Source organism: Oncorhynchus kisutch, linkage group LG1 (assembly GCF_002021735.2).
Source record: "Oncorhynchus kisutch isolate 150728-3 linkage group LG1, Okis_V2, whole genome shotgun sequence".
In the NCBI taxonomy this organism is placed as follows: domain Eukaryota; kingdom Metazoa; phylum Chordata; class Actinopteri; order Salmoniformes; family Salmonidae; genus Oncorhynchus; species Oncorhynchus kisutch.
In genome coordinates, this window is record NC_034174.2 from 26,541,758 (window position 1) to 26,569,737 (window position 27,980).

Consider the following 27,980-nt stretch of genomic DNA (forward strand, 5'->3'; position numbering starts at 1 on the left):
TATACAATTTCTGTGTTACTACAATTAGTCCTCACAGACACAATCTTTCTGCATTGTAAAAAAATATTTGTTGAGTCAACTTTAAAAAGTTTGAATTTTAAAGCAGCAGGGAAACAATCTAAATCTAATGTTGAGTTAGGTTAATCTAAAGTTACTTCAACTTAGTAAGTGAAACTGACACATTTGGATTTAACGACTTGTTGAGTGAACTTGATACTTTTAGTCAAAGTATTTTTTGGGTTAAATTCTTCACTGTGAGCACACTTGGGACTCTGAGATTTGAGCTCACCACCTCTTGGTTGCCAGTGACTTGAATGTCCTGCTACGCCACCAGGTCTGTGCGAATGGAAGAGATTTATTGCCAAGAGTGCATTAAGCACTCAAAATTAAAAGTTAAATGTTTTTCCATCACATTTTTAACTCTACCGATAGTTTTGTCACAAAAACTGTTGCATTAAATATTAAACATTGTCTACTCTGGTCTTGGCACGTGAGCTCTAGCCAACAGCTCACAGATACAGTACGGGTAGGCTGTGCGGGTAGGCTAGTCTATGTGATGAGATTATTATGGATAATATTTGTATTTGTCAACCAGCAGTTAAGCATCAATCGTCATGTCACCAGAATAAGACCCTGACTATTTATTGGAAAGGAGCATCAAGATAACCTTGCACTTTCACCACCCTGGTAAATTCATCATAAATTATTTCATCTATAGCCTAATAAATTGCATGGTTTCCCGAGTCGTCGTGGGAGGACCACACACCATATCATCGTGTGACTGAAAGTTTGCTTCGATAGGATGGTTTTTATATCAATATTTCATGCATAATTAATTTTTGCGACACAAAAAGATCTCACCATGTCGAATTAACAAATTATCATATAGAAAATTGTACCGAAACAACCTGTTTCTATCACAGCTGTTGTGATTTTGATATGGTGTTACTATACTCGCAGAAAAGTTGTCGATGGAAAAACTTAGATACTGAAAGCTATACAAATAAAAGGAACTGAAATTAGAAGTAGACATCATAGACCAGTATGGAAAGCAATCTGCTTGGGGAAGCAGTAAGAGGAAGTCTAGTCAAATGTGTGACAGAGAAAGAGAGAGCCCTGTCAGTTACTCTCATTAGTAAAACAAGTCTTCTGGTCATTTCTGGTCTGGTAGCATGTGGAGCATCTCAATAGTCTAGTGGCTTCCTCTGCTCTCCTCTTCCTGGTCTGCACTGAGCTGAGAAGACGGGATAGCTGAGAGTAACATGGTAGAAATGTACAGGGTTATTTTCGCTTAAAACCTGTCCATTTATTATAGATCAGAGCAGTTGAAGGAAAGTAAGCAGAGAGGAAAGTATTGACGCAGCCCTAGCCTATATGCTCTCTGAGTGTCTGTGTTATGTGCCCTTGGTTGACACAGGTGCACTGCAAAGAGATACTGGCCAAGAGCAATGTTGTTCAGAAAGATCAAAGCTGCTAAAGTTGGCAATGGCATGGATTATAATTTCCCTATTAAAGGGTGTCTTCTTATACGGTACCTCTACCTTAACCACTGTTAAAGTCTAAGTGTCACAATTACTAACGAAGGTAGTTCCTCTCCCTGTTCAGGCGGCACTCGGCGGTTGGCGTCGCCGGCCTACTAACCATCACCGATCCTTTTTTCCTTTTCTGTTTGTTGTGTATTTGGTTCTTCCACACCTGGTTTCATTTGCCTTAATTTCTGTGTGTATATATTTACCCTGTTGCCTGCCTAGGTTTGTGCAGGATTGTTTTATTTTGTGATGTAGCTCGGTGAGGTTGTGCCCGATTTTTTGTTTCACACATTTAATAAGAGTGTGTTATTTAGGAGCTTGTTTGTTCCTCTTTGCGTGAGTAACGGGTGTCTCTATTGTCGAGGGCGTTTGACTTTTGGATTGTGCCATACCTGTATTTGGTGGACTTGCCTATTAAAAGTACGCATCTCAGACATCTCTGCTCTCCTGCGCCTGACTCCTCCACCTACCTCCTAACGCAACTTTGTCACACTAGGTGTGTCGATGTGATGTATTATAATATGTTTATCCACTGTACTGGCAAAATAGATGGGTTTTATACAGTACAATATACAGCTTAGCCGCAGGAAGATGTTTTGAGTTGGAAGTGCTGTTTTTTTTCCTGTTATAATAACACATTCTATCTATTTCATTTGCCTAGTGGCATACAGTTACGGAGAAACGTTGGGGGGGGGGATCTTAGCAGGTTAGAGAAAAATGTGGCCTTGTATAAACACATTTCATGCAATTATACGTCATTTAGGAGACATTATCAGAATATTTGTTAATACTACATAAAGGACCAAAATGAGTGGCTACTCTGACACTGTCAAACGGATAAATAAAATCGCCCTCACCAGGGTGAGGTTCCAAAACCCTTCCCAGCTAGCATATTTGGTTTCTTGGAAATTGTGGGAATGTACATTTTTGGTTTCCCATTGATTCTGGGAACGAAGCTATAAGTTTCCTGACCTTTAAAACGGAACATTTTTTTTACGTTCTGAGAACAGAAGTGAAAATATTGTCTGTTTTGTGAATGTACATTTTTAGGTTGCAAGGAGGCTCTGAGAATGTTTTTCTATGGTTCCCTGAAAGTTTTCCTATGAGATTTTATTAACATTCTGATAACAAAAATAATAGGTTATTTGAAGGTAATTAAATAACATTCTGAGAACATGTTAAAATAAGACTTTAATAACACTGCTAGCTAGTTTGGGTTAACTGTTTTGAACACAGAACACATTAGAAATGAGATATAAATGCATTTGCTTAAGCATTTATAATGCATTTTTTATTGTGGCATGGTGTCAGTGATATTCAAACCTATGATCTTCTGCTCTTTATCCATGGAATTAGGCCACTGCGCCACCAGGATGGAGCTAGCATGCAATGTTGTTTTTTTAACCCATACCAAGCTGTTCATTTTTGTCTGTTCAAACAGACCCTAATTTCAAAGGAAACAAGCACTCATTAAGATCAGGTTTGGACAATTTGTGGACACGGCCAACACACCTTGTTGATGCTGAGAACGGAATGTATATGTTTTTAAATAACATTCAAGAACATTAATAATATTTTCTTATGTTTTTTATGGAAAGTTTTCTTAATGTTCTGAGAACAGGACTTTAAATTGAACCATGAGGAAACCTGTAGAAAACGTTATGCTGAAGTACTGGAATTCCCACAAAAGAACGTTGTTTCTCAATGTTCTGAGAACATGACTTTAAATAGAACCACGAAGAAACGTTATGCTGTACTGAAATTCCCACAGAAGAACGTTGTTTCCTAACGTTATCTGAACAGTTTGGGAACATTACTAAATAAAACCATGAGGAAACCTGTAGAAAACGTTATGGGAAGGATGTATGCAAAATAATCAAAGGACAATCACGCTCTCATCCAGTTCTAATAATTATATGGCTCTCAGAACATTATGTGCTAGCTGGGTTCTATGGATTATATTTCTATGGTAGCAAGTTGTTCGTTATTTGGAGCGTGTGCTGCCCAAATTCAGTCAGGAGTAATTATATAATTTAGAAAACATTATTTCATTTTATCAGGGGGTGCTGCAGCACCTACAGCACCCTTACTTCCCTCAGCTATGGTATAGAGTATCAGCATATGCATATAACCATATGCTCCAAAATGCTTGAGACACTTCTGCAACTCAGTTGAACAGGACAGAGGACAGGCCAATGAACACAGACAATTGTAGATTTATCCAAGACCCACAATACAATACAATGTACATATTAACCTATTCAGGCTTATAGAGCTGAAGTTGAGCTCTCAAAAGGGACAAAAACAATAGAAAGAGTTCCAAAAGGGCAAGGGATAAGTGTCTTAAAACAAACAAGGATTATTTTATATAAAAACAGTAGGGCTTGAGACTTGCATAACAGCGGACAGGAGCAGATAGGAGAAGTTATAAAGGGAAGTTGAAGAGGACCACATGCAGGTAAAGCTCCCAACAATGTTCTGAGAGAAACAAGCTTTTCTGTTTGATTAGATCGTTTGCATTCATCAGGAAACGTCAAGACGCCCAGCGACATATCCGGGAGGCAACAGGATTGTGCAGGCTTTTTGGATAAAAAGATATAACCACATTCCTAAGAGCTATTTGACATGCAGCATTCGCCCTTGTTAAGCTTATTGAGAGAAGCACTGTACTCACTGGTTTCCCATTGCTGCGCAGTGGACAGAAGAAACACACATACAGAAAAGTGCTGACATATATGAGAAGGCAGTTTGACAAACTGGGAGTTTCTGAAACCTGTGACCTCACAGGCTTGCAGCAAAAGAGATAAGGAGTCCTTTTTTAGATGTGCTCCAACCACACATACACACAGAGTCACACGTACACACACAGACACAAACATAGTGACAGCCACACGCACGCACATCCACACACAGTCACACGTACACACACAGACACAAAGGAAGTGGGGAGACCCATTGGCAAGCCCTCTTGCTTCATAAGGCCTCAGTAACATGCAATGGAAAATTAAAAACATCCTGGCCATTTCTCTGAAATTCATATTGAGTACAATCTGTCTATAAAGATCCTCCAGCTTATCTATCTTTATTGTATAATGTCATCATTCACTTAGTGATAGAGATAATTTCCTGATCACACACAGCTAGTTAGACTGGACTATCCTAGCAGCATAGCTGTCATATGAGCATGGCAGAGAATGCCAAAGGGCAGCAGGGATGTGTGTGTATGTGTATGTTTATGTGTGTGAGTTTGTGCATGACCCCCAACAGAGAACAGGGACAGAAGTGTGCATAGGAACAATGAAACTAAGTATGACATAACAAAAAGAAAACTAATCAGGTTAAACACATGGTCAATTACAAAAGTCAATATTTATGGCAATCATGATATTTTTTATTTTACTAGGCAAGTCAGTTAAGAACAAATTCTTATTTTCAATGACAGCCTAGGAACAGTGGGTTAACTGCCTGTTCAGGGGCAGAACGACAGACTTTGTCAGCTCGCAGGTTTGAACTTACAACCTTCCGGTTACTAGTCCAACGCTCTAACCACTAGGCTACCCTGCCGCCCCGCTCATTATGCTATAAGTTTTCAAAATTGCTCTAGCCTAACAGTCATTCCAGACAAGCCTTGGGCAAATACACGCTGTGTCCCCAGTCGCTTTTATCCACTGTAGATAACACGCCTTTATATGGCCTATTGACATAACTTTACCCCCTATGACAAGAAGTCAAGAATACGTTGGCTATCCTTACTGATAAATCCACATTGAGAGCTGCCACATGAGTGTCTCTGTGTTACAGTAACATCTCACTGTCCATACACAGATATCACATTCTCCTTGTCATGATAACATCCTGATCTGAACCACAAGCTCATCTGGGGCACCGGTGTCCAGGACACTAAGCAAATCCCTTTCAAAATGAGCTTATTAATTGATAAGCCGCCTTCTCCTTCGAGCAGGCATGTGGAAAGAAAGCGATGTTGTATGTGTGCGTGTCGTGTTTGTGTGTGTATGTGTGTGTGTGCGTGTGTGCGTGTGTGCGCATGTATGTGTGTGAATATCATTGACCATTGACTCTAAAAAAATTATGAACACAAATTAGAGAGAGAGAGAGAGAGAGAGAGAGAGAGAGAGAGAGAGAGAGAGAGAGAGAGAGAGAGAGAGAGAGAGAGAGAGAGAGAGAGAGAGAGAGAGAGAGAGAGAGAGAGAGAGAGAGAGAGAGAGAGAGAGAGAGAGAGAGAGGAAAATGCAAAATACCTCAAGCATTCCTGATCAGTAAGGCACTAAACACGTATGTACAAAAAGTACAATAAGTATAACACACTCTCAAATGTGAATAATAACTTTGATGGGAAAATAAACACTGCTTTCAGTTTATCTTTGTTCTATTGGTTTGCACACACTCCATCAGTCCCTCTGATATCCACTGAGAAATACACAGAGTGCCATAAACAAATATGCCTTTCAGTATCTGGCATTATTAATATTAATGTAATACATTAGCATGCATATTATGAATGAACATTCCATATGACGGGGCTCTGTCCGTCTTTCCGGCAGAGTCATAACCTGGTTTCATTCTGTGATGTCAACCAGCTCCGTTAAACTATTACTTTCCATACATTATTAATTTCAACTATTAAGAAACTATATTTATAAACTTAATAAACTATTTAGGCTAACGTTTAACATTTCAAACAGACCAGAAATGTAAACTATTCTCGCGTTTAGGGCATGTTTCCATATAGCGAATACATCTCGATTATGTCAATAATTTTCCTTTTGTCCAATGTTACAATCAACATGACAGAGACTCATACCTGTAAATTGCACGATCTCAAATGTCGATTCTTTCTTCACTGCTTCTCCAAATTAGACTCACGGCGTTCGCCGAAAAACTGGATTCGACACCCCCCATCAGCACTCTCCTGACGTCAGGCAAAGAGCGGAGGGAGTGGCCAACACACAAGGGGCCGAACATTCTTGTTAATCAACCAATCAATAACCTGTTTGTGGCACACAGGTAAGCAAGCTGCTTCATAATTGGTTTATTTTATTTGCTTGGCATTCCGTCATGAACGGTCCAAGGACACATCTTTACTTTCACCATTCAATTGTTTGTTATTATGTTAATTTAAATAGAATGGTGAACGTAGCAATCAAAAAGGCTATCTGGACTTGTAAATTGTCCCAGATGATTAGATAAATCGTTAGGCTATAGATAGACAGGCTATATAAAGCCTACTAAAGACATCCAACAAATTAATATTTCATTAGATGGGACATGTGTTACAATGATGACATGTGGTAGAAGTAGGCTACATCCATTCCCACTGGAATTGTATTCAATATGCCTATCTGTATTGTCGCCATAGGCTATACACAATGTCAGGGTGAGAAGAATAGACAACATAAGTTATCAATGACTAAAGCAAGATGAAAATCAAACAAACTGCACAACCAACTTTGTTAGAATCAACTGCCCTCTAGTGGATGATATGATAGTGGCGTTACCTCATAGATGACTCATTATTTTCCATCCATCTCAAGTAGAAATCCCCATTCATTCATGAGAGTTTATGCATGACATTATAGGGACTCAATATAGGCTATTGAATACACGTTGGGGGCATGACTATAAACAATACTATTTGTAATTAAGCATTTTCTGAATATCGATGCAATTACAATATAAATCAGTGATGTGTGAAAGGCAGACAGCATTGAGCTATAAAATAATGTGTGAAAGGTAGATGCACACAAAAAAAACGTTGTGCAATATTCGGGGAACCCTTGCATACAACAACTGCCACCACATTTTCGACCCTAGTCGTATATGGGATTTTAACTAAACTATAACTAAACCAACTAAACCAAGACAGACCGCAGCCTGTCATTTCCAATGGGAACAGAAAAGTCATAGTGGGCAGAACAAGTGGCCCGTTCTAGCATACATCTGCATATTTCCGTTATGCAGTGATATGCGCATGTGCAAAACCTTATTTCGACTTTGCACTCCTTCTAAACAACACGATTTGTAAAAACGTTGGTAAATGCAAAAGTCTACAAAACGTAGTCCACTCAGTTCATAACATAGTCTAGTTTTGGGAGTAGAAAAGTGTATTGAGATCAAATGTTTCATCGATGAGAAAATTTGCAGAATGTAGGCCAAAATCCATCTCATTCCATCTTCTCCCACTACCCGCCAGTGGGCTTCCTCTCACTACCATATTTGGTAGTGAATGGGAACCCCAAACGGATGCTTCATATTTATACATCCAGTGAAATATCTGTATCATTGTTCTATCTGTGGTACACCCGTCAAACAAACGTCGACGTTGATGTACCAGTTGCCTAGTGACGAAAAAGCTACTGATGATTTCCTGTTTTGAAAATCGTCCTGTTGGTACATTAGCCTTCGCTAAGTAAGTTAGATATCTGGATTTATTATGTCCAGAAAATGGGAGATATTCGCAGGTTTTCTTCAATTAAGTAGTTAGATTATACCCTTTGAATTCGGGGTAATATTTACAAAGATTGGACGATTTGAAGTCATGAATAATTACATGTTTATCAGAGTTGTTGGAAAGGGGAGTTATGGAGAGGTGAATCTGGTGAAACACAAAACAGACCGTAAACAGGTAATACAACAATCCACTTCAAAACAGGGTTTCAATAATGTTATAATAGCTTTGTTTGGTCGACTCTGATACATTTCTTCCCTTTCATGAATCAAGTTAGCAAGTAGCTAGCTAAGCTAACCAACCAACCAACTAACTTTGATAGTGCCAATACCAAGGGATCTACAAATAATGTTTACCATTTAGAAATAAATAACTGCGGCATTTGTGGTGAACATTCTGTCTAGACGCATTTGTGACAAAACTGTCTAGACAGAATGTTCGCCACTAATGCATCTAGCCAGAATGTTCGCAGAGTGCAGCACGTGTCGAACCCGTTTCTTCTATTTTTTTTAGTATGTCATAAAGAAGTTGAACTTGACCACGTCCTCGAAACGTGAGCGGCGAGCCGCGGAACAGGAGGCTCAGCTTCTCTCGCGACTACGACACCCAAACATCGTGACTTACAGGGAGTCGTGGGAAGGAGAAGACTGCCAACTCTACATCGCCATGGGCTTCTGCGAGGGAGGCGACCTCTACCATAGACTCAAGCAACAGAAGGGGGAACTCCTACCTGAAAGGCAGGTGGTGGAGTGGTTCGTCCAGATAGCTATGGCCCTCCAGGTACATTAAAGTGCATTTAATCAAATCATAGCTGAGATATTATATACAGATCGATTGATATGCTGCAACATCTGCTCTGCCCCCAGCCATTACCTTTGGCAGAGGCCGAGGCTTACTTACAGGAGAGTTACAGTGACAACACCATGTTCTCTGTTGAATTGTAGTATCTACATGAGGAGCATATCTTGCACCGGGACCTAAAGACCCAGAATATCTTCCTCACCAAGACTAACATCATTAAAGTAGGAGACCTTGGCATCGCCCGGGTTCTGGAGAATCAGAACGACATGGCCAACACTCTAATAGGAACACCGTACTACATGAGCCCGGAGCTGTTTTCCAACAAACCCTACAACCACAAGGTACTGTGTGTATACAGTAGATCCATGCTTGAGATCATCACTGTTGAAGCCCCAGTTATGTTGAGCCAGAAGGAATCTGAGGAGGTAGATGCTGTTGTGTGCACTAGGCTAACTCAACCCTCCTTTTATTCCCAGTCTGACGTGTGGGCGCTGGGCTGCTGTGTGTACGAGATGTCCACCCTGAAACATGCCTTCAATGCCAAGGACATGAACTCACTCGTTTACCGCATTGTAGAGGGAAAGGTCAGTCCCTTACATCTTGCCCAAATTATTAGTCATGATGACAGATTATTTGTCTGCTACTAGATTAATTGATCTATGTCTTTCCAGCTGCCTCAGATGCCGAGTAAGTATGACCCTCAGCTGGGCGCTCTGATAAAGAGCATGCTGTGTAAGAGACCAGAGGACAGACCTGATGTCAAACTCATCCTACGTCAGCCCTACATCAAACGACAAATCGCCATGTTTTTAGAGGCCACCAAAGAGTAGGTGGCATCATCTGTTGTAATACCTGGCTAGTACTCTCTCTCTCGTCTATGTATGTTGAACCAAGAGTTAGTAAATTAAGTGTGTTGGATTGATCTCATCTTGGATGCCTTGTTTGTTTGATTCACTCCAGGAAAACTGCCAAGTCCAGAAAGAAAGCGGTTGGTGGCAGTCTTAGACCCAATAGTGCAGCATCTGTGGTTTCGTCTCAGCCAGGGCCTGAGTGCCCCCCTCAATGTCCCCAGCCAGACCCAAACACCAGAGGGAAAAGGGTGAGTTAACAGCTAACAGAACAGCACTAAAATACAGTGGATAACATCTATATTTTTTTATAGAGAGCGGCCATGAAGTAAAAACGATGCTCATCAAGTCCCACGAGTGTCTTGATTTTTTTCATTGCGGTGTGTTTGTTCTGTTTTTTTGTTATAATTCATAGAAGGAAGAGATCAACACACAGGAGCACAAAGGACGCAATGGAATCACACAGGACACCCCACCCCAGACACATCTAACAACCAAATCCCCTACACAAGACATTCTCAACACCACTGGTGTGTCTTTGGCAACCATCAGTAAAATTGACATTGATCTCCAGACACAGGAAGAGACAAACACCCAGAGAGGGGATCCTCCCCAGACCGTGTCCAACGCCAGGGCAGATAATGACACTCTTTGTCAGAGCTCAGTGGAGGAGCAGATGGGAGGGAATCCGGATCCCCCCCCCTCCCTGCCTCATCCGCGCAGGCTGCTATCAAGTGTCAGTACCAGGGAAGAGGAGAGCAAGACCACCAATGGACCTGTAATGCAGGGCGTCCCAAAGACCAGAGACCGAGTCAGAACCTCTGTAGAGAAAACTGTGAACACGGACGATAAAGATGACACAATGGAGCTACTCAAGGATGTGGTCATTGAGAGCCCAGCTACTGGACATAGTATATGTCTGGATGTTTCTACCAATTTTTCTGAGTTAAGGTCTGCAGGACAACTCAAAGTGGAATCCACTGGACAGACGTTTGAAGTAAATATAGAGAACAAGGATGACACCAGGAATCTTCTCAAGGAGGTTCCTGCACACAAACATACTGCCGTTGTCAAAGTAAGTGCCTGGCTTTGTGGATGGGGAATGATACTATCATGTGCTGCATGCAGTGCACATACGGCATAAATTTGGTGAATGAGAGTAAGCCTCTGTGTTATTGTCTTTTAAAGGAGAGCTTGGTATCCACAGAAAAGCTCTTAGAGCCCCTTCCTCCTGTGGTAAGAACATGATTTTACCTGTGTTTGATCATGCATAGTCTACTCTACCAGACTCCAGACATTATTGAGATAGCACAATATTTTAGAGGTCATTGACACTGATTTATGTTTTATCTGTGTATGTAGGCACCCTGTCATTTGGAGCCCCTCCCCCCAGTCCCAGAGCAGGACACGCCCCCTCTGTGTACCCCCTCCTCCTCTGAACCCTCTGTCTCCTGCCAACGTAGACAAAGGGACAGGGGGCGGATACAGAGTGATCAGGACAAGGTGAGGACCGTGTCAGGACATTTTTATCATGGCTTTGGGCTATCAAACTGTACTTTATAACAAAAGGCTCCACATCCCTTGCTTGTTCTTCTACAGTGGAATAAAGTAGCAGCTCCTAGACCTCTACCGCCTCCTCCTATTAATGCACTGGTAGTGGAGGTGAAGAAGAGAAGCAGGACAAACACAGATAAGAAGAGGGCCACCACAACAACTTCCGTCAAAACCATTAGCTCTTCCAAGGACGGCAACACTCCACTGCCACAGGTGGGCGAAATCGATTTAACAATTAACAAGGTAGATTTGTGTTACTGCACACAAAAAAACTGTCTTGAGGTCTGGCATGTATATTGTAAAGAAGTGTGTTGTGTTGGTCCCACTCACAAGTGCCCCTAATACTATGTATTTACACAGTAGTTACATAGGCAGGTAACGTTAATAACATCTCTACTGCTAGCAGGAGCGTCCTCTGACTGCCAGGGAGAGGAGAAGACTGAGGCAGTCCCAGCAGAACCCCAGCCAACCAAGTAAATAATAATAATTAGGGGGCACCTATATAGTCCTGTTTCACTGTATGTACAAGTGTGAATTATTATTATTTATTTATTTATTTTGCACATCCTACTCCCCTGAGACACCCTCAGAGTGTGGTCACAGCCAGGGGATCAGCCATTATTGATATCGATCCTTGAGCAATTAGGGTTAATTGCCTTGCTCAAGGGCAGAACGACATATTTGTACCTTGTCGGCTCGGGGTTTGAATCCAGCAACCTTCCGTTTACTGGCCTAATGCTCCTAACCGCCAGGCTACTCCTCCAACCTCTGCTGTCAATATTTCATATGACCATGGGACTAGAAGGGATTAGCAAGGGACATTTTGTCTAGTATAGTCTGCCTATTTGAACAATAAAGTGGTAGCTCTGCTTACTATTGCTAGCTGTAGTATTCTTCTTTCCCACAGTTGTCAATGCAGAAAGAAGGGCGTCTTATGATGTTGCCTCTTTACATAATAAGCAGCCAGAGTCCCAGAACTCCACTGTCACTCGCTCTGTATCTGAAATGGGAAAGGAAACCAACCAGGTAAATATAGGTTCATCTCCATTGTCTTACTGTTTCAGTAAGCTACAAGTTAAAAATATGGCTTCAGTCTATAACAGTGGTGTGTGTTCCTGTAGCAGGACAGGTTTTTGGGGCGCCCATCAGACGAAGACGAATGCAGCTCCTCCACCAGCTCAACAGATCACTCCGAGGGGGACTGCAAAGAGGGGTAAAAGCCATTTGTGGCTCTTTGGGAGCAGTGCCACACCACACCCATAGAAGCACATTACCCCCTTTGTGTTGCTGGTAATGTTCACATTTAAATCTGACACATTGTTATTTTCTTCTTTTTACATTGCAGAAAGAGTGAATCCAGTGATATGCAGGACCTGGTTCAGATGATGACCCAGACATTGCGAATGGATGGCAGAGATACTGTTAGTGAGCTGGATGGTGTTAGATCTACTCCACTAGCTGAGTTTAAGCTGAACAGGAAGTATAGGGACACCCTGATGCTGCATGGGAAAGCTAGAGAGGAGCAGGAGTTCCACTTCAGTGAATTATCCACCGGTAAGTCTCAGCCAAAACAGTCTCTCTGAGCTTCCCTAGCACAGGGTTGCCCAAACTCAGTCCTGCGGCCTCCTTGGATGCACATTTTGGTTTTTGCCCTAGCACTACACAGCTAATTCAAATAGTCAAAGCTTGATGATGAGTTGGTTATTGAAATCAGCTGTGTAGTGCTTTTGGAGAAAAAAGTACACCCAGGGGGAGGCCCAGGACCGAGTTTGGGAAACTCTGCCCTAGTAGATTCTATCTGGTGTCTACATAGTTGCATGTTTCAATGCAAAATTGCTCTGTTGACATGATCTGGCTTATCAGTGAGAAATCTATTTATTTCTTATGGAGGAATAAATGGTTTTCTGTGAAACTTATGTTTCTTGTATTCAACCCACCTCTTACAAGGCACCACATCTGGACCGGCAAAGATCCGCAGAGCCATTGAGCACCTGAAAACAGATGTGGTGAAGGGACTTGGCGTGAAGCTGTTGGACAGAGTCCTGGACATAATGGAGGACGATGATGAGGACAAACGAGAGGTTAGGATTGAAAATGGCATCCATGATAAAGTCCTTTTTAGCCAGGCATGGTTGTAATTTGTTTTATTTTCTTTCTTCACACACAGCTGTGTCTTCGGAAGCAGATGGGAGATGACAAGTACCAGTCATATGCTTTGATGGTGCGGCAGCTAAAATTCTTTGAAGACGTTTCTTTCAAGGGTTAGGATCAGCTAATGAAAAATGTATTTACACACAAGCAATGTAATACTTTTTGTATAGACAATCATATCTCCATTTCTATGTACATGTAGACTATTTTTATACCTCACTTTAAAAGCTAATTTAGAAAATACATGGCATCCATGGTAGTCCTTAGCTGGACATGGTTGTAATGTTTTCTTTCTTCGCACACAGCTGTGTCTTCTAATTTTCCATACAGGTTACAATATGCAATGAATTTGAGTCTTCTGTTACTGTGTCCACCTGTCAGATAGGTAGATTATTGTAGCAAAATACTAATAAAATGAGTTAATATTTAGAATGCAAACTAGTGAAACGAGATGTACCTATAAATACTACATAGGAAATCCTTAATTTGCTGATTGTATAATATAAGTTGCAGGATGTAGAAGTAGTGTAGCTATTTCCAACCCCTCTGACTTTGAAAATTGTTTGTTTTGATTTATCCACATGATTAAACAGTTGGGACAACATCAACATGTGTGAAATCGACAAAGTAGCCACAGTAGCAGAAATTAGTTTGACATGACATTCCACCACTGATTGAACAGTCACTGTTAATAAAGGCTTCCTTTAAACTTCCTTCCCTTGGTCCTTCAAACAAGTATTTATTGTACAGACAAACAATGATGGTTGCTTTCAGTTACAAAACGTGTCTTGGGCAAACTGGTACAAACATTCATGAGCTACTTGTGCTTCTTCTTCTTCAGATTCTCCTGAGGCTTATGCTGGGTTTCTCCCGTAGTCTCTGGTAGGGCTGGCTGCCAGGAGAGGGGGTTCTGTCTGTACATGGGCCAGGGGGGCAGGGTCAGCTGAGACAGAAGGTGGTGGTGAGGGAGAGATTGAGATGTTTATTTATTTATTTTTATTTCACCTTTATTTAACCAGGTAGGCCAGTTGAGAACAAGTTCTCATTTACAATTGCGACCTGGCCAAGATAAAGAAAAGCAGTTCGACACATACAACAACACAGAGTTACACATGGAGTAAAACAAACAGTCAATAATACAGTAGAAAAATAAGTCTATATACAATGTGAGCAAATGGGGTGAGATAAGGGAGGTAAAGGCAAAAAAAAAGGCCATGGGGGCAAGGTGCGGCAGCGTAGCCTAGTGGTTAGAGCGTTGGACTAGGAACCGGAAGATTGCGAGTTCAAACCCCTGAGCTGACATGGTACAACTCTGTCGTTCTGCCCCTGAACAGGCAGTTAACCCACTGTTCCCAGGCCGTCATTGAAAATAAGAATGTGTTCTTAACTGACTTGCCTGGTTAAATAAAGTTTTTTTTAATTTTTAAATGGTAAATACAATATAGCACGTAAAACACGAATGGTAGATTTGCAGTGGAAGAATATGCAAAGTAAATCAAATTAATGGGGTGCAAAGGAGCAAAATAAATAAATACAGTATGGGAAGAGGTAGTTGTTTGGGCTAAATTATAGATGGGCTATGTGCAGTAATCTGTGAGCTGCTCTGACAGCTGGTGCTTAAAGCTAGTGAGAGAGATAAGTGTTTCCAGTTTCAGAGATTTTTGTAGTTAGTTCCAGTCATTGGCAGCAGAGAACTGGAAGGAGAGGCGGCCAAAGGAGGAATTGGCTTTGGGGGTGACTAGAAAGATATACCTGCTGGAGCGCGTGCTACAGGTGGGTGCTGCTATGGTGACCAGCGAGCTGAGATACAGGGGGACTATACCTAGCAGGGTCTTGTAGATGACCTGGAGCTAGTGGGTTTGGCGACGAGTATGAAGCGAGGGCCAGCAAACAAGAGCGTACAGGTCGCAGTGGTAGGTAGTGTTTGGGGCTTTGGTGACAGATGGCACTGTGATAGACTGCATCCAATTTATTGAGTAGAGTATTGGAGGCTATTTTGTAAATTACATCGCCGTAGTCGAGGATCGCTAGGATGGTCAGTTTAACGAGGGTATGTTTGGCAGCATGAGTGAAGGATGCTTTGTTGCGAAATAGGAAGCCAATTCTAGATTTAACTTTGGATTGGAGATGTTTGATGCGAGTCTGGAAGGAGAGTTTACAGTCTCACCAGACACCTAGGTATTTGTAGTTGGACACATATTCTAAGTCAGAACCATCCAGAGTAGTGATGCTGGACAGGCGGGCAGGTGCAGGCAGCGATGTAAATCAGAAGAGTTAGTTTGGGTCCCGTAAAAGCAGATTGGAGTCAACGTGGGTCTGTGGGTGCACTATTTGCACAAGTGCAACATTATTTTCTGCTTGGCACAACTGAAAACATTTCAAATAAACATACAGAGAGGATGGAATGAAACTTAACTCACCAAACAAGACACAGCGAAACCTCCTAACACTATGTATACAGTCCACCCAAACTGTTCAATGATGAGGCCGTAAACAAATCCAATCACCTGGAGGGTAATACAAGGGGTTAGCCTAGTGTAAAAACAACACATATGAAAAGTCAATTTTATTAGGTTTGTTTGACAGGCCACTCACCGCTGAGACAAGTATGATTCCTTGGAAGATCTGCTCCGCCAGTTTCTGTCCTTTATAATCCTATAACATCACAAGTTTTATTTTTGAGGAAGGACTGGTAGATGGTTGATCACAACTGGAAAACTAATATTTGACGTGTCAATAATCAAAACAAATCAGGAAGGTTCATCCGAAGTGAAGACTTAAAGAGGGTTGTGAATATTATATCTAAGCTTTGTTATTGAGGATGCATTTCTACATTTGGTTACGACAGGTTCATAGGCGTGCTATATGGGCATCTAGCTGGCTAGCATCCAAACAATAAATATGAAATGGATTTATGGTTGTGATGAAGAACTAACTAATTATCATAACGTTAGTCTTAACCATGTTCAATATGATTACTGAATCGGTCTAACTAACTTGTGTAGCTCGCTAGCTAGTTGCCAATCACCACTTGCCACATTACCACTACGTTACCTTGATATTTGTAGCAGCAGGATAACATTTTTAAATTGGTTGCTATTTGTAACAGTCGGCGAGTTCACAAATAACTCAAACTCTTACCATGTGTGTTGGAATGGAGTTGAATATTGACAACATCTTGCTATGTTGGATAATCAGATGAAAGAAGAAAAAGTATTCAATTTGTCTGGTTAGACTTCCGGTTTCAAAAAGCATACGTAGTATTTCGAAGGACCCCAGACTGTTGATGCATTCAAGCGCATCAGAACTGCGCGAGGCTACAACGTTACTACTTCTCGTCCTCTAATTAAGTTAACCTACCCCTTCAACGTCTTAAAAATATCTAAATACTTATACAATCCAAAGTGATGTTGTGCTAGTGAACTCCATTGTAATTTATGATTATCCTACAGTAGACTTTGCGATTTAAATACAGGCAAATATGTAAGCAACTATGGCCATTCAAGTTAACAGGCGACAAACTTATCAAATCAAATCAAATCCAATTTTATTTGTCACATACACATGGTTAGCAGATGTTAATGCGAGTGTAGCGAAATGCTTCTGCTTCTAGTTCCGACAATGCAGTAATAACCAACAAGTAATCTAACTAACAATTCCAAAACTACTGTCTTATACACAGTGTAAGGGGATAAAGAATATGTACATAAGGATATATGAATGAGTGATGGTACAGAGCAGCATAGGCAAGATACAGTAGATGGTATCGAGTACAGTATATACATATGAGATGAGTATGTAAACAAAGTGGCATAGTTAAAGTGGCTAGTGATACATGTATTACATAAGGATGCAGTCGATGATATAGAGTACAGTATATACGTATGCATATGAGATGAATAATGTAGGGTAAGTAACATTATATAAGGTAGCATTGTTTAAAGTGGCTAGTGATATATTTACATCATTTCCCATCAATTCCCATTATTAAAGTGGCTGGAGTTGAGTCAGTGTCATTGTCAGTGTGTTGGCAGCAGCCACTCAATGTTAGTGGTGGCTGTTTAACAGTCTGATGGCCTTGAGATAGAAGCTGTTTTTCAGTCTCTCGGTCCCAGCTTTGATGCACCTGTACTGACCTCGCCTTCTGGATGATAGCGGGGTGAACAGGCAGTGGCTCGGGTGGTTGATGTCCTTGATGATCTTTATGGCCTTCCTGTAACATCGGGTGGTGTAGGTGTCCTGGAGGGCAGGTAGTTTGCCCCCGGTGATGCGTTGTGCAGACCTCACTACCCTCTGGAGAGCCTTACGGTTGAGGGCGGAGCATTTGCCATACCAGGCGGTGATACAGCCCGCCAGGATGCTCTCGATTGTGCATCTGTAGAAGTTTGTGAGTGCTTTTGGTGACAAGCCGAATTTCTTCAGCCTCCTGAGGTTGAAGAGGCGCTGCTGCGCCTTCTTCGCGATGCTGTCTGTGTGAGTGGACCAATTCAGTTTGTCTGTGATGTGTATGCCGAGGAACTTAAAACTTGCTACCCTCTCCACTACTGTTCCATCGATGTGGATAGGGGGGTGTTCCCTCTGCTGTTTCCTGAAGTCCACAATCATCTCCTTAGTTTTGTTGACGTTGAGTGTGAGGTTATTTTCCTGACACCACACTCCGAGGGCCCTCACCTCCTCCCTGTAGGCCGTCTCGTCGTTGTTGGTAATCAAGCCTACCACTGTTGTGTCGTCCGCAAACTTGATGATTGAGTTGGAGGCGTGCATGGCCACGCAGTCGTGGGTGAACAGGGAGTACAGGAGAGGGCTCAGAACGCACCCTTGTTGATGCTGAGTTGGAGTAACAGAACATATACTCACGCTTTCCTTTACCCCAGATTGTATGGCTATGTTGTTTTAATAAGAAACTATTTCACTTGGTTTAGAATAGATAGTACCTAGCAACGGTGCAAGAGGAAGTCCAGCGGGCCGTAGCACAGATATCAGCGATGGGCACTCCTCTCAGTAGAGCCCAGGAAGCAGCCACACCTCATGTTGAATGTGCCACCACAGATCCCAGCACTGGCCTGCCAGCCAGGCGGTATGCTGTCGTATTCGTGTCCACGATCCAGTGAGAGAGCCTCTGCTTGATAGCCCATCCCCCCAGCCAGAAATCCAGTCTGTTGTTCTCACTGACCGTGTCACCTCCAAATAGGTGGCCAGTGCCCGCACAGGACAGCATGCTGCAGGGAGGCCCAGACTCCCCCGCCACTGCCGGGGGGTTGTATAAGCAGACAGGATAAAAGGAATGTTCACATGCCTGTCTGACAAAACCTTCTGGAGGAATGAAGGGTTGGGGCAGAGAGATATACTTCTCCCACCGGTGTCCATCTGGTAGCACTCAGAACTTAGTACCCAACCTCTTCATGGAAGTAATCACTACTATGAAAACCACCTTCATAGAGAGGTGTTTCGGGGAGGCAGACTCCCAACGGTTCGAATCCCAGCTCGCCATTGAGCGGGTCCTAGCTGGACACAGGCGACAAACCACCTTCATAAACCTGGAGACATACAGTGGGGGTCACCCCTTGGTCTCCAGGTATTTCTATTATATTTGAGTGTCATTCTACTGCACTGTTGGTGCTAATAACATAAGCATTTCTCTGCACCTGAAAATCTGTGTATGCAACCAATAAACATTTGATTCGAATGAATGCTAGACATATGAATATGATATATTTGCAGGGGACATCCAAGGGCTTTTTGACACAAGCCTAAAGTCAGGGCATGCAGCTGCGTTGTCAGATGACAGTGATTCTGCATCCACAAAGGACATAGTTCGAGGAGCTGGGAACCAAGTACACAACACAAACTGTAGACTACAATGACACACAAAGGAAATAAAACCTCCATATAATAAATTAATGAACAGAATGGGTCTTATTTTACATAATGGTATGAAAGCATTTTTTCCCCCTTCATATTTGTACTTGGTACCATATCAAATAATGTCAACGTTTTAATTATTTCAAGTATCCATTCCTTTAGAACAACTATATTGGCTGTGTTTACAAAACACTCTACTCAGCAAATTGGATGCAGTCTATCACAGTGCCATCTGTTTCGTCACCAAAGCCCCATATACTACCCACCACTGTGACCTGTATGCTCTCGTTGGCTGGCCCTTGCTTCATGTTCGTTGCCAAACCCACTGGCCCCAGGTCATCTATAAGTCTTGCTAGGTAAATCCCCGCCTTATCTCAGCTCACTGGTCACCATAGCAGCATCCACCAGTAGCACGCACTCCAGCAGGTATATTTCACTGGTCATCCCCAAAGCCAACTTCTCCTTTCGCCACCTTCCAGTTCTCTGTTGCCAATGACTGGAACAAATTGCAAAAATCACTGAAGCTGGAGACTCATATCTCCCTCACTAACTTTAAGCATCAGCAATCAGAGCAACTTACAGATCATTGCACCTGTACATAGCCCATCTGTAAATAGCCCATCCAACTACCTCATCTCCATATCATTTGATTTATATATATTTTTCCCCTTCTCCTTTGCACCCGTATCTCTACTTGCACATTCATCTTCTGCACATCGTTTTTATTTGCTAAACTGTAATTATTTAGCCACTACGGCCTATTTGTTGCCTTACCTCGATAATCTTACTTCATTTGTACACACTGTATAGACTTTTCTATTGTTATTGACTGTACGTTTGCTTATTCCATGTGTAACTCTGTGTTTGTGTCACACTGCTTTGCTTTATCTTGGCCAGGTCGCAGTTGTAAATGAGAACTTGTTCTCAACTTGCCTACCTGTTTAAATAAAAAATAAAAGTAATTTGTATATCAGGATCACTACCACACAACACTTAACACAAGCCTACTATCCTTTATCTTGATTGCATTTTGCAGTGACATGCCTTTGTGCTAAGTATGGATGTCATACACACAAACCACTAGTGTCAATACATGTGGAACAGCTGAAGTGGTTATGAATTTGATAATTGCAAGTAACTTATTTACACAATCCTATGGTTTTCATCTCAAGTATTAAACATGGTGCTAAGTTACGCCATTTCTTTACTTTGTACAAAAGGATTAACCTAACCAATGTACATTTTCAAATGGTCATCCTTTTGTAAAAGCAGCTTAATAAAACAGTCAACCACCTTGAGTCTTGGTCCTGATAAGTCAACCTAACACCATGCAAACTAAAATTGATCATATGTGGGGTTGAGCGATTGTATTCATCACCATTTTAACTCGAATGAGAAAGCACAACTTGAGCCAAAATATGGATCAATTTATTTGTGTTCAGGCTATATACAATAATTCACAATGAACATCGACAGATCTTAAACAATTTACCACTGGACCTTTACTTAAAAGGCAAAACATTGGTACCAACTAAGTTTGCAGGTTACATCCACACACACAGGACTTCAAACAGTAACTTCAGATGGTGCCAGTACAGCTATTAAGGTTAAGATATGAGAGAGTTGAGAAACAACGGCTGTGTTTACACAGGCAGCCCAATTCTAATATTCTTTCCACCAATTGTTATTTTGACTGATCACACAATTTTTCTCAGAGCTGATCTGATTGGGTTAAAGACCAATTAGTGAAAAAACTAATCAGATTTGGGCTGCCTGTCAAACGCAGCCAGAAGGTCATAGATGTTCATTTAAAATCTGTGTTGAAGTCATAGGCATCATCTGTCTGGACTGAGGAGAGAATGTTGACTGGGACAGGAACCTGGAACCTCACTTTGGCTGGTTCTTCTGTAAAGAGGAGAAATCATTAGTTAAGTGATATTGACAGACTTGATTGGGAATGAAACAGGAATTAAGCTATTCCCCGAGGGAAAAATTAAATACATCCATTTCATTCTAGATCCCAAGCAAGGTTCTCAGTCTGGCTCAGCAGTGGGATCAGAGTTGGATTAGAAGTCTTCACTTAAAGTCAGACTTGCTTTATTGTCCTCATTTCCACACAGACCGATCCTATATTAATAAGGAACATAACAGGAATGAATCTGGTCGCTAATATTGATTTACTTGTGACTGGTGTCTTTATCTGTGGTTCATCCGTTTCCTCTGCATCAGACACCTCTTCAACCCCATCATCCTGAAATTAAAAGATATATCATTAAAGGCCTTTATTTCTTTGCAGTAATAGCTCAGATCTGCCCTGAAAGGATTAGTTTAGACATTTTATACATTGCCTTGTCTGGAATTTACAATAAATCAGCTCAGCAGTGGGATCAGTTGGATTAGATGTCTTCATTAACTCAAGACTTGCGTTATTTGTCTTAATTACCATGCTAGAACAGACTGATCCTACTTTAATTTGATTTATCAGGTGAGAAATAAGCGTAAAGATTTTTTACCTCTTGGTTCGCACAGCTACCCTCCATCTCCTCTTCCTCAGTGGGCCCTTGAGCAGGTTTGTCCTCAACCACGTCACTGTCACTCAGCACTCCTGCAGTGGGGCCTTTAGACAGGAGGATGATGCTGCTGGCCTGGTTTGGGAACTTTACACCTAGGAGAGTAGGTCAGTCATCACATACACTTACTGTACAAAACATTAGAAACGCCTTCCTAATATTGAGTTGCACCCATTTCCACCCAGAACAGCCTCAATTAGTCAGGGCAGGGCAGTTGTTGAAAGCAATACACAGGGATGCTAGCCCATGTTGACTCCCAATGCTTCCCACCACTGTGTCAAGTCGGCTGGTGGACCATTCTTGATACACACAGGAACCTTGAGCGTGACAAACCCAGCAGCTTTAAAAAATATATATATATTTTTAATTGCACCTTTATTTAACTAGACAAGTCAGTTAAGAACAAATTCTTATTTTCAATGACGGCCTAGGAACAGCAGGTTAACTGCCTGTTCAGGGGCAGAACGACAGATTTGTACCTTGTCAGCTCGGGATTTGAACTTACAACCTTCCGGTTACTAGTCCAACACTCTAACCACTAGGCCTTTGCATTTGACACTCAAACCAGGGCACCCGGCACCTATCATACCCCGTTCAAAAGCATTTAAATCTTTTGTCTTGCCCATTCACCCTCTGAATGGCAAACCATGTCTCAACGTGTAAACATCATTATTTAACTTGTCACCTTCCCTTCATCTACACCGATTGAAGTGGATTTAACAAGTGACATCAATAACAGATCATAGCTTTCACCTGGTCAGTCGGTCATTGAAAGAGCAGGTGTTTGTAACCTCAGTGTACATCAGGGTTTTCCAACTCTGGTCCTCCAGTACACCCACCAGTACATCTGGTGGCCCTTGTTGTTGTGGCCCTGGACAAGCCCATCTGATTCTACATGGCAACTAACCATCAAGCCCGTGACAAATAGAATAAGGTGTTTTTGTCCGGGGCTACAACAAAAGGTATGCTGGTGGGGGTACTCGAGGATGGGAGTTGGGAAACACTGGTGTACATCAACAAACTCATTACTGGGCGGAAGGTAACCTGGCAGTTGAGTGTTGGGCCACTAACCGAAAGGTCGCTGGTTCAAATCCCAGAGCCGACTAGATGAATAAGAGCGTCTGCTAAATGACAAATGTAAAACGAGAAAATACTAAATTAACACACTTCTTAGAGTCTCCTCGTTGCTCTTCCTCAGCTTGTCCAAGTCCCAGCCCTTCTGCATCTCTGTTACAATGTCTTCAGAGAGGTATGGGGGAAGACTTGGCTTTTCAGGGGCTTTGCAGTGATAACTCAGCTTTGCCCTGAAAAGATAAACATTTTAAGTATTTACAAAAAATACCTTTCATTCTAGTTTCCAGGCGAAGTGCTCAGTCTGGCTCAGCAGAGGGATCAGAGTTGGATTAGAAGTCTTCACTTTAACTCAAGAATTGCGTTAATTATCCTCATTTCCATGCTAGCCTCACCCTACTTTAAATTTGATTGGTGACAAATCATGACGATGACAACACTCACCCTGTCCAATCACTGAGGAAGGTAGAGGCAGCCAGCTCTGTGTTAGGGAATCCACCCTTCTGCAGAAATCCACGTTTCTTGGCAAAAAAGGATAAAAACTCCAACGAGTTTCTGAAGTCCGGAACATTGTACTGAAGCATTACCTGAAACACAAAGTCCAGGATTAACTATTAGTAGGCTCAGCAGACATAGGGCTTGATCTCAAACTTGGCAGTAAACATTTCCTCACACCAGTGATCTCAGTTTCACCTGTTGTTTGTTGCACTGTTTGAGCAGGGTCCTGACGGCCTCTAGAACAGTCTCCTGCTTGTCCTCCACCTGGAGACTCCTCAGCGCCATGGCAGCTTTTGGGTTAGACTGGGCCGCCACTATCCCTGGGCTGTCAATCATCTTGACATTTTTAGAGATGTGGACATCTTGGAAGCACCTGCAAGAGTCAGACATGAGGTATGTTAGATGTTAAGCTACAAGTGGCATTTGAGCAAATTCAGGTGAACAGACATGACCAAGGGTTTTTGGACTGTTCAGCCCCAATTGGTAAGACCTCGATGAGGTGTATGAAGCTCAGTGTTGGATTGAATATAGACTCCATTGTTTTGTCAGATCTTCAACTTCATCATGCTTCATACAATTCCTCACCATCTGCGAATAGAATGGACTCCATCATTATCATGAATGGTTCAGCTTCACTCACCTGGTGATCCCTCTCTGGACTCCTGCATTACAGGCCCTCATCCCTTTTAGGCTGTTGATCAAACTGCTCTTCCCCACGTTGGGGAACCCTGAGGGGACAGCGGAGGGCACAAGTGGTTCAAGTAACAGACAACGTGCATTTATAATGTTCAGGATAAACCCTTAAAAGATTCATAATCTTGTTGTCATATAACAGATAAGACAGGCTAATGTGTGCATACAGTACGATAATATAATTGGATAAAATAAACTGAACGAACAAGACAGATCAGACAAAATATGACACAGGGTACACAACAGGACACTGCGATCGCTATGGATGAGATCAGCGTTGTAGTAGTCGTCACAGACATCAGTAGTTCACACAAATCATCATAATTTCGTAAGCACAACACTTTAATACCACCGCTCGAGAGCCATACTAATTACAAGAGGAGATGCAGTTTATGTCTAAATAATGGCGAGGGGAGTAGCTTCCTTACCGACTAAGCCCACTTTTACTGAGCCCCCTCTCCCTGTCCCATTTGCAAAGTCTCCTAGGAGCTGGAGAAGACAGCCGCCACCATAACACGCCACTCCTTTGGTCTGGTCTACTACTCCATTAAGAGTTGCAAACCTAGCCTTCTTCTCTTGCTGTTTAACAAAAAAATGTGTATAAGCATTTATGATCAATATTCAAATAGTCTACACAGTAATGGCCAATTTTCTACATTCTGCACGTGTGACCGAACCTGGCCATCAATATGGATTCCCCAAGTAGTCAGTGAAATTAATTCCATTAAAATCATAGGCACTGCATGTACATAGTCCATACCACCGTTTTATCCTGTAGTTGTGTGGACGCCTTGAACGCCACAACTGGGAACTCAAGCTGAAGACACTGCAGCCACTTCTCCACATTCTCTTTAGGGACAAGATCTGCAGGATTTGGGAAATTAATTGTATGGTTAAGTTGAATTACCTTTTGTATAAAGATAACACTACATCTCAATATAATTGACATTAATTAAAGACTTATCCATAAGATTATTACCTATTTTGTTCAACAGGAATAGTAGCTTCTTGTTTCCACCCCTCTTCAGTACAGCTTCCTCTAGCTGTGGACACCTGCAGCCAAGGGGATCTCTGGCGTCTAGGACTTCAATTATAACGTCAGAGGCATCGATCACCTGAAGAAAATATAGACTGAATATCAATCCATAGGGACAAGCAGGTAGGGCATGTCTTTATTAAAGCTTCGGGCCTTGCCTGGGCACCTAATACCAATTGAGACATGTAGATTTAATAATCTTAGCTACCTTGTTTAATTCTGAACAAAAGTGCTTATTTGAATTCCTCGGGTCACTTTGTTTCACCATCTGTTTGACAAGGTCCTCCTGTGACGGTAACTCCTGTGGAGTTCAAATGTGGAGTTAAAATATTGTCAAGCTACATGAGCGCATGATTTTTTGACGCCCTTCACATTTTCCTATACCTTTCTGGCTTTCTTCACTTTGGTGTCTCTATCACTACTGGCAGCGTTTTCCTTCTTCCTCTTCTGAGCCCGTTGTTGTTGCTTGGCAAGCTTTTTTTTCTCTTTTTCTTCTTCAAGCTGGGTTGGAAAGAGATGAGTGCACGTTCATCTAGGCCTAATTATTTTGCCACCTAAAATGAGAGGGGACCACAAAACAGTTCATGAACTCACCTTTAACCTCCTCTGTTCTGCTTCCCGCAGAATATCCTCTTTGAAGGGTGCTTTGTTGGGAACTCCAATATCCTTTTTCACTTTTTTGCCTACTCCTTTCTTTTTTGCATCTTTTTTTAGTTTTCTGTTGTGTTCCCGGACCTAAAATCAAATGACATAAATCAGACTTTATTTGCGCGTATAGTATATTTTTTATTTAGTACATAGCTTATTAGAATAATATACTGAGCTAGCTAGCATACCTGATTCAACTATTCATCCTGCCCCTGAATAGGTGAATTATGTGAGCTAGTTCAGGAATACAACACAATTGTGAAACGTATAGAGGTCCCTGCAGGAGAAGTTTTAAAACCACCGAGCTAGCCAACTTAGCTACTTCATGACAGCAACTGCTACCGTTAGGAGTAGCCTAAATATAATTAGGTATTGACAGTAAATAATACAATTCACCAATACCTTTTTCTGTATTTTGTAACGTTTGGAGCAAGACACACGTTTACTTGCTTTCTTTAACCCTGGAAAAACATGAAACACGCATGAAAGTCTCGGGCTGGCTTGCTAGCAAGCTAATGCTAGCCAGCATGGGTCATTAGCTAAGTGTTAGCAGTCTAACTGGCAATGTACACATATATTCAACTGAAGATAATATTATTTGTGATTAATAAGGATAAATGACTGTACAATCCAAATGTAAAGACGTCAGCTACACATACCTGGGCGCTTCATTGCAGGACTGTGGTTCTGGCACTGTGACTAAAATTCTGCTGCACGTGGAACCACCAGCTAGCCTTTACGTTTCCGCTTCCGGTTTGGTCATCTTTGCTCATCTGCAGCTGTGCCCAGCAGATGGCGCCAAAGCAGTATTTGACTCACTTTGACTTCATTTAGGTAGGTGCCACTACCAGATCTATTTCATAGGATTTAAGTTCCTACAGTGCAGTACAATTACTAACCATTGCAATAAACGCAAGAAGTCATACTTTACTAAAACGCGCTCTCTCTCTTCAGGCCTACTCACTTGTGAGCACTTGTGGGCACTTCAGATCCCCAGCTGCATGGGTGCCCCCAGAGTTGACTCACTGTGCTTTCTCTACCCCAACTTCCCAATCCCTGTGACTATACCCTCCTGCACACTTCACGCATCTTGGGATCTCACTCCTACACACTGCTGCAACATGTCCGAATCCTTCGCAACTAAAGCACCGCAACAGGTTCGGAACAAAGGCCTTCACAGAATAGCTGATGTAACCCAACCTGAAACTGTATCAAAGTTCAACAATACAGACAAGATACACTATTTCCACCGTGTCCGTGTCACAAACACGATCATCTGATCCACCTCTACACTCAACGTCACCCCATTTATTACTCCAGAGACTGTCCGTAAAGTAAAGAATCCCACACAAGCTTTGGGACCTTTAGTCTTCCGAAATAGAGGTCCAGAAAAGTCGGGTCCGCAGCCACCCCATATTGAAATTTCATGCAGCCTGACAGTGCTGTAAAATAGCTATACAAATCCGATTGGTCAGATTTTTGCAACTAATTTACCAATTACATCATGCTTTGTGTTGCATTAGCATTGTGATTGGTCCCAAACCAATAGGAGGCCATTTTTAAATGTAATAATCCCTAATTACTTTCTCTTTCTGTAAAACCCCCAGGGCCGAAGTAGTCTGGTTTTCAACCAAGAATCATTTTTATCAAGTTCCACTCTCCCCCGATCCTGAAAGTTCCTGAAATTCCTTTTCACTTTTGTCCACCGATCTTGGCCTATCGGTGCTGGTGAGCAATCTGTATTATGTAGCCGATATTTTTTGGAATGATGTAGAATTAGCATGCAGTATTCCCTGAAAATGATCAATTATTTTCTTGTATCAAGGGAAGCAATATACAGTCGTGGCCAAAAGTTTTGAGAATGACACAAATATTAATTTTCACAGTCTGCTGCCTCAGTTTGTATGATGGCAATATGCATATACTCCAGAATGTTATGAAGAGTGATCAGATGAATTGAAATTAATTGCCAAGTCCCTCTTTGCCATGCAAATGAACTGAATCCCCCAAAAACATTTCCACTGCATTTCAGCCCTGCCACAAAAGGACCAGCTGACATCATGTCAGTGATTCTCTTGTTAACACAGGTGTGAGTGTTGACGAGGACAAGGCTGGAGATCATTCCGTCATGCTGATTGAGTTCGAATAACAAACTGGAAGCTTCAAAAGGAGGGTGGTGCTTGGAATCATTGTTCTTCCGCTGTCATCCATGGTTACCTACAAGAAAACATGTGCCGTCATCATTGCTTTGCA

General features: G+C 41.9%; 4 protein-coding genes and 2 non-coding genes across 10 annotated transcripts in view; 1 reads left to right on the plus strand and 5 right to left on the minus strand.

Annotated features, from left to right (window-relative positions):
* Positions 1 to 6,471, minus strand: part of LOC109896918 (calcium/calmodulin-dependent protein kinase type 1-like) — a 55,873-nt gene extending 49,402 nt beyond the window's left edge. The window contains exons 1-2 of one of the 2 annotated variants that reach the window (XM_031807225.1): positions 6,352 to 6,414; positions 4,204 to 4,216 (exon numbers count right to left, since the gene is read on the minus strand). In XM_031807225.1, the coding sequence (XP_031663085.1) occupies positions 4,204 to 4,214 (11 nt within the window). In that variant the 5' untranslated portion in view covers positions 4,215 to 4,216; positions 6,352 to 6,414. Of the gene's footprint in view, positions 1 to 4,203; positions 4,217 to 6,351 lie in introns of both variants that reach the window. The other variant, XM_020491383.2, reaches the window with a different exon arrangement.
* A 1,357-nt stretch (positions 6,472 to 7,828) lies between these two features.
* On the plus strand, positions 7,829 to 14,062 carry LOC109896895 (serine/threonine-protein kinase Nek4). Of its 4 annotated transcripts, none has more exons than XM_020491344.2 (16): positions 7,829 to 8,172; positions 8,509 to 8,775; positions 8,940 to 9,137; positions 9,273 to 9,380; positions 9,468 to 9,622; positions 9,757 to 9,895; positions 10,060 to 10,719; positions 10,833 to 10,880; positions 11,007 to 11,147; positions 11,244 to 11,411; positions 11,605 to 11,671; positions 12,106 to 12,224; positions 12,320 to 12,411; positions 12,544 to 12,752; positions 13,146 to 13,279; positions 13,366 to 14,062. In XM_020491344.2, exons 1-16 carry the CDS (start codon positions 8,086 to 8,088, stop codon positions 13,462 to 13,464), a joined length of 2,691 nt encoding a protein of 896 aa, XP_020346933.1. In that variant the 5' UTR covers positions 7,829 to 8,085; the 3' UTR covers positions 13,465 to 14,062. The 4 variants fall into 4 exon arrangements, with proteins under 4 accessions (XP_020346933.1, XP_031663259.1, XP_020346923.1 ...); XM_031807399.1 differs by having other exon boundaries at positions 7,843 to 8,172; positions 12,323 to 12,411; XM_020491334.2 differs by having other exon boundaries at positions 7,857 to 8,172; positions 11,602 to 11,671.
* A 1-nt stretch (position 14,063) lies between these two features.
* LOC109896911 (signal peptidase complex subunit 1) lies at positions 14,064 to 16,622 on the minus strand. Its single transcript, XM_020491365.2, has 4 exons — positions 16,491 to 16,622; positions 15,945 to 16,004; positions 15,770 to 15,856; positions 14,064 to 14,292 (listed from the first exon to the last, which is right to left on the minus strand). Exons 1-4 carry the CDS (start codon positions 16,602 to 16,604, stop codon positions 14,167 to 14,169), a joined length of 387 nt encoding a protein of 128 aa, XP_020346954.1. The 5' UTR covers positions 16,605 to 16,622; the 3' UTR covers positions 14,064 to 14,166.
* A 3,995-nt stretch (positions 16,623 to 20,617) lies between these two features.
* Positions 20,618 to 27,142, minus strand: LOC109896888 (guanine nucleotide-binding protein-like 3). Its single transcript, XM_020491323.2, has 15 exons — positions 26,387 to 27,142; positions 26,130 to 26,188; positions 25,674 to 25,814; positions 25,464 to 25,580; positions 25,288 to 25,380; positions 25,023 to 25,158; positions 24,804 to 24,907; positions 24,472 to 24,622; positions 23,991 to 24,078; positions 23,546 to 23,723; positions 23,297 to 23,439; positions 22,949 to 23,085; positions 21,725 to 21,876; positions 21,393 to 21,462; positions 20,618 to 21,116 (listed from the first exon to the last, which is right to left on the minus strand). The coding sequence occupies exons 1-15, from the start codon at positions 26,397 to 26,399 to the stop codon at positions 21,016 to 21,018; spliced, it is 1,683 nt and encodes a 560-aa protein (XP_020346912.1). The 5' UTR covers positions 26,400 to 27,142; the 3' UTR covers positions 20,618 to 21,015.
* On the minus strand, positions 21,252 to 21,327 carry LOC116376258 (small nucleolar RNA SNORD19). Its single transcript, XR_004211659.1, has one exon. It is a non-coding gene; the product is annotated as a small nucleolar RNA SNORD19 (small nucleolar RNA).
* LOC116376259 (small nucleolar RNA SNORD69) lies at positions 23,851 to 23,926 on the minus strand. The gene has a single exon (XR_004211660.1). It is a non-coding gene; the product is annotated as a small nucleolar RNA SNORD69 (small nucleolar RNA).
* Positions 27,143 to 27,980: the final 838 nt, after the last annotated feature.

Excerpts from the sequence above, each read along its gene's own strand:
- LOC109896911 (XM_020491365.2), bottom strand. The coding sequence starts at position 16,604 with ATGCTTTTTGAAACCGGAAGTCTAACCAGACAAATTGAATACTTTTTC. Across the intron at positions 16,005-16,490 it reads ACTCCATTCCAACACACATG|GATTATAAAGGACAGAAACT; the intron begins GTAAGAGTTTGA and ends GTGATGTTATAG. Across the intron at positions 14,293-15,769 it reads GTTTCGCTGTGTCTTGTTTG|CTGACCCTGCCCCCCTGGCC; the intron begins GTGAGTTAAGTT and ends CTTCTGTCTCAG.
- LOC109896895 (XM_020491334.2), top strand. The coding sequence starts at position 8,086 with ATGAATAATTACATGTTTATCAGAGTTGTTGGAAAGGGGAGTTATGGA. Across the intron at positions 9,381-9,467 it reads ACCGCATTGTAGAGGGAAAG|CTGCCTCAGATGCCGAGTAA; the intron begins GTCAGTCCCTTA and ends ATGTCTTTCCAG. Across the intron at positions 12,753-13,145 it reads CTTCAGTGAATTATCCACCG|GCACCACATCTGGACCGGCA; the intron begins GTAAGTCTCAGC and ends ACCTCTTACAAG.
- LOC109896888 (XM_020491323.2), bottom strand. Across the intron at positions 25,381-25,463 it reads AAGTGAAGAAAGCCAGAAAG|GAGTTACCGTCACAGGAGGA; the intron begins GTATAGGAAAAT and ends TGAACTCCACAG. Across the intron at positions 24,908-25,022 it reads ATTCCTGTTGAACAAAATAG|ATCTTGTCCCTAAAGAGAAT; the intron begins GTAATAATCTTA and ends CAAATCCTGCAG.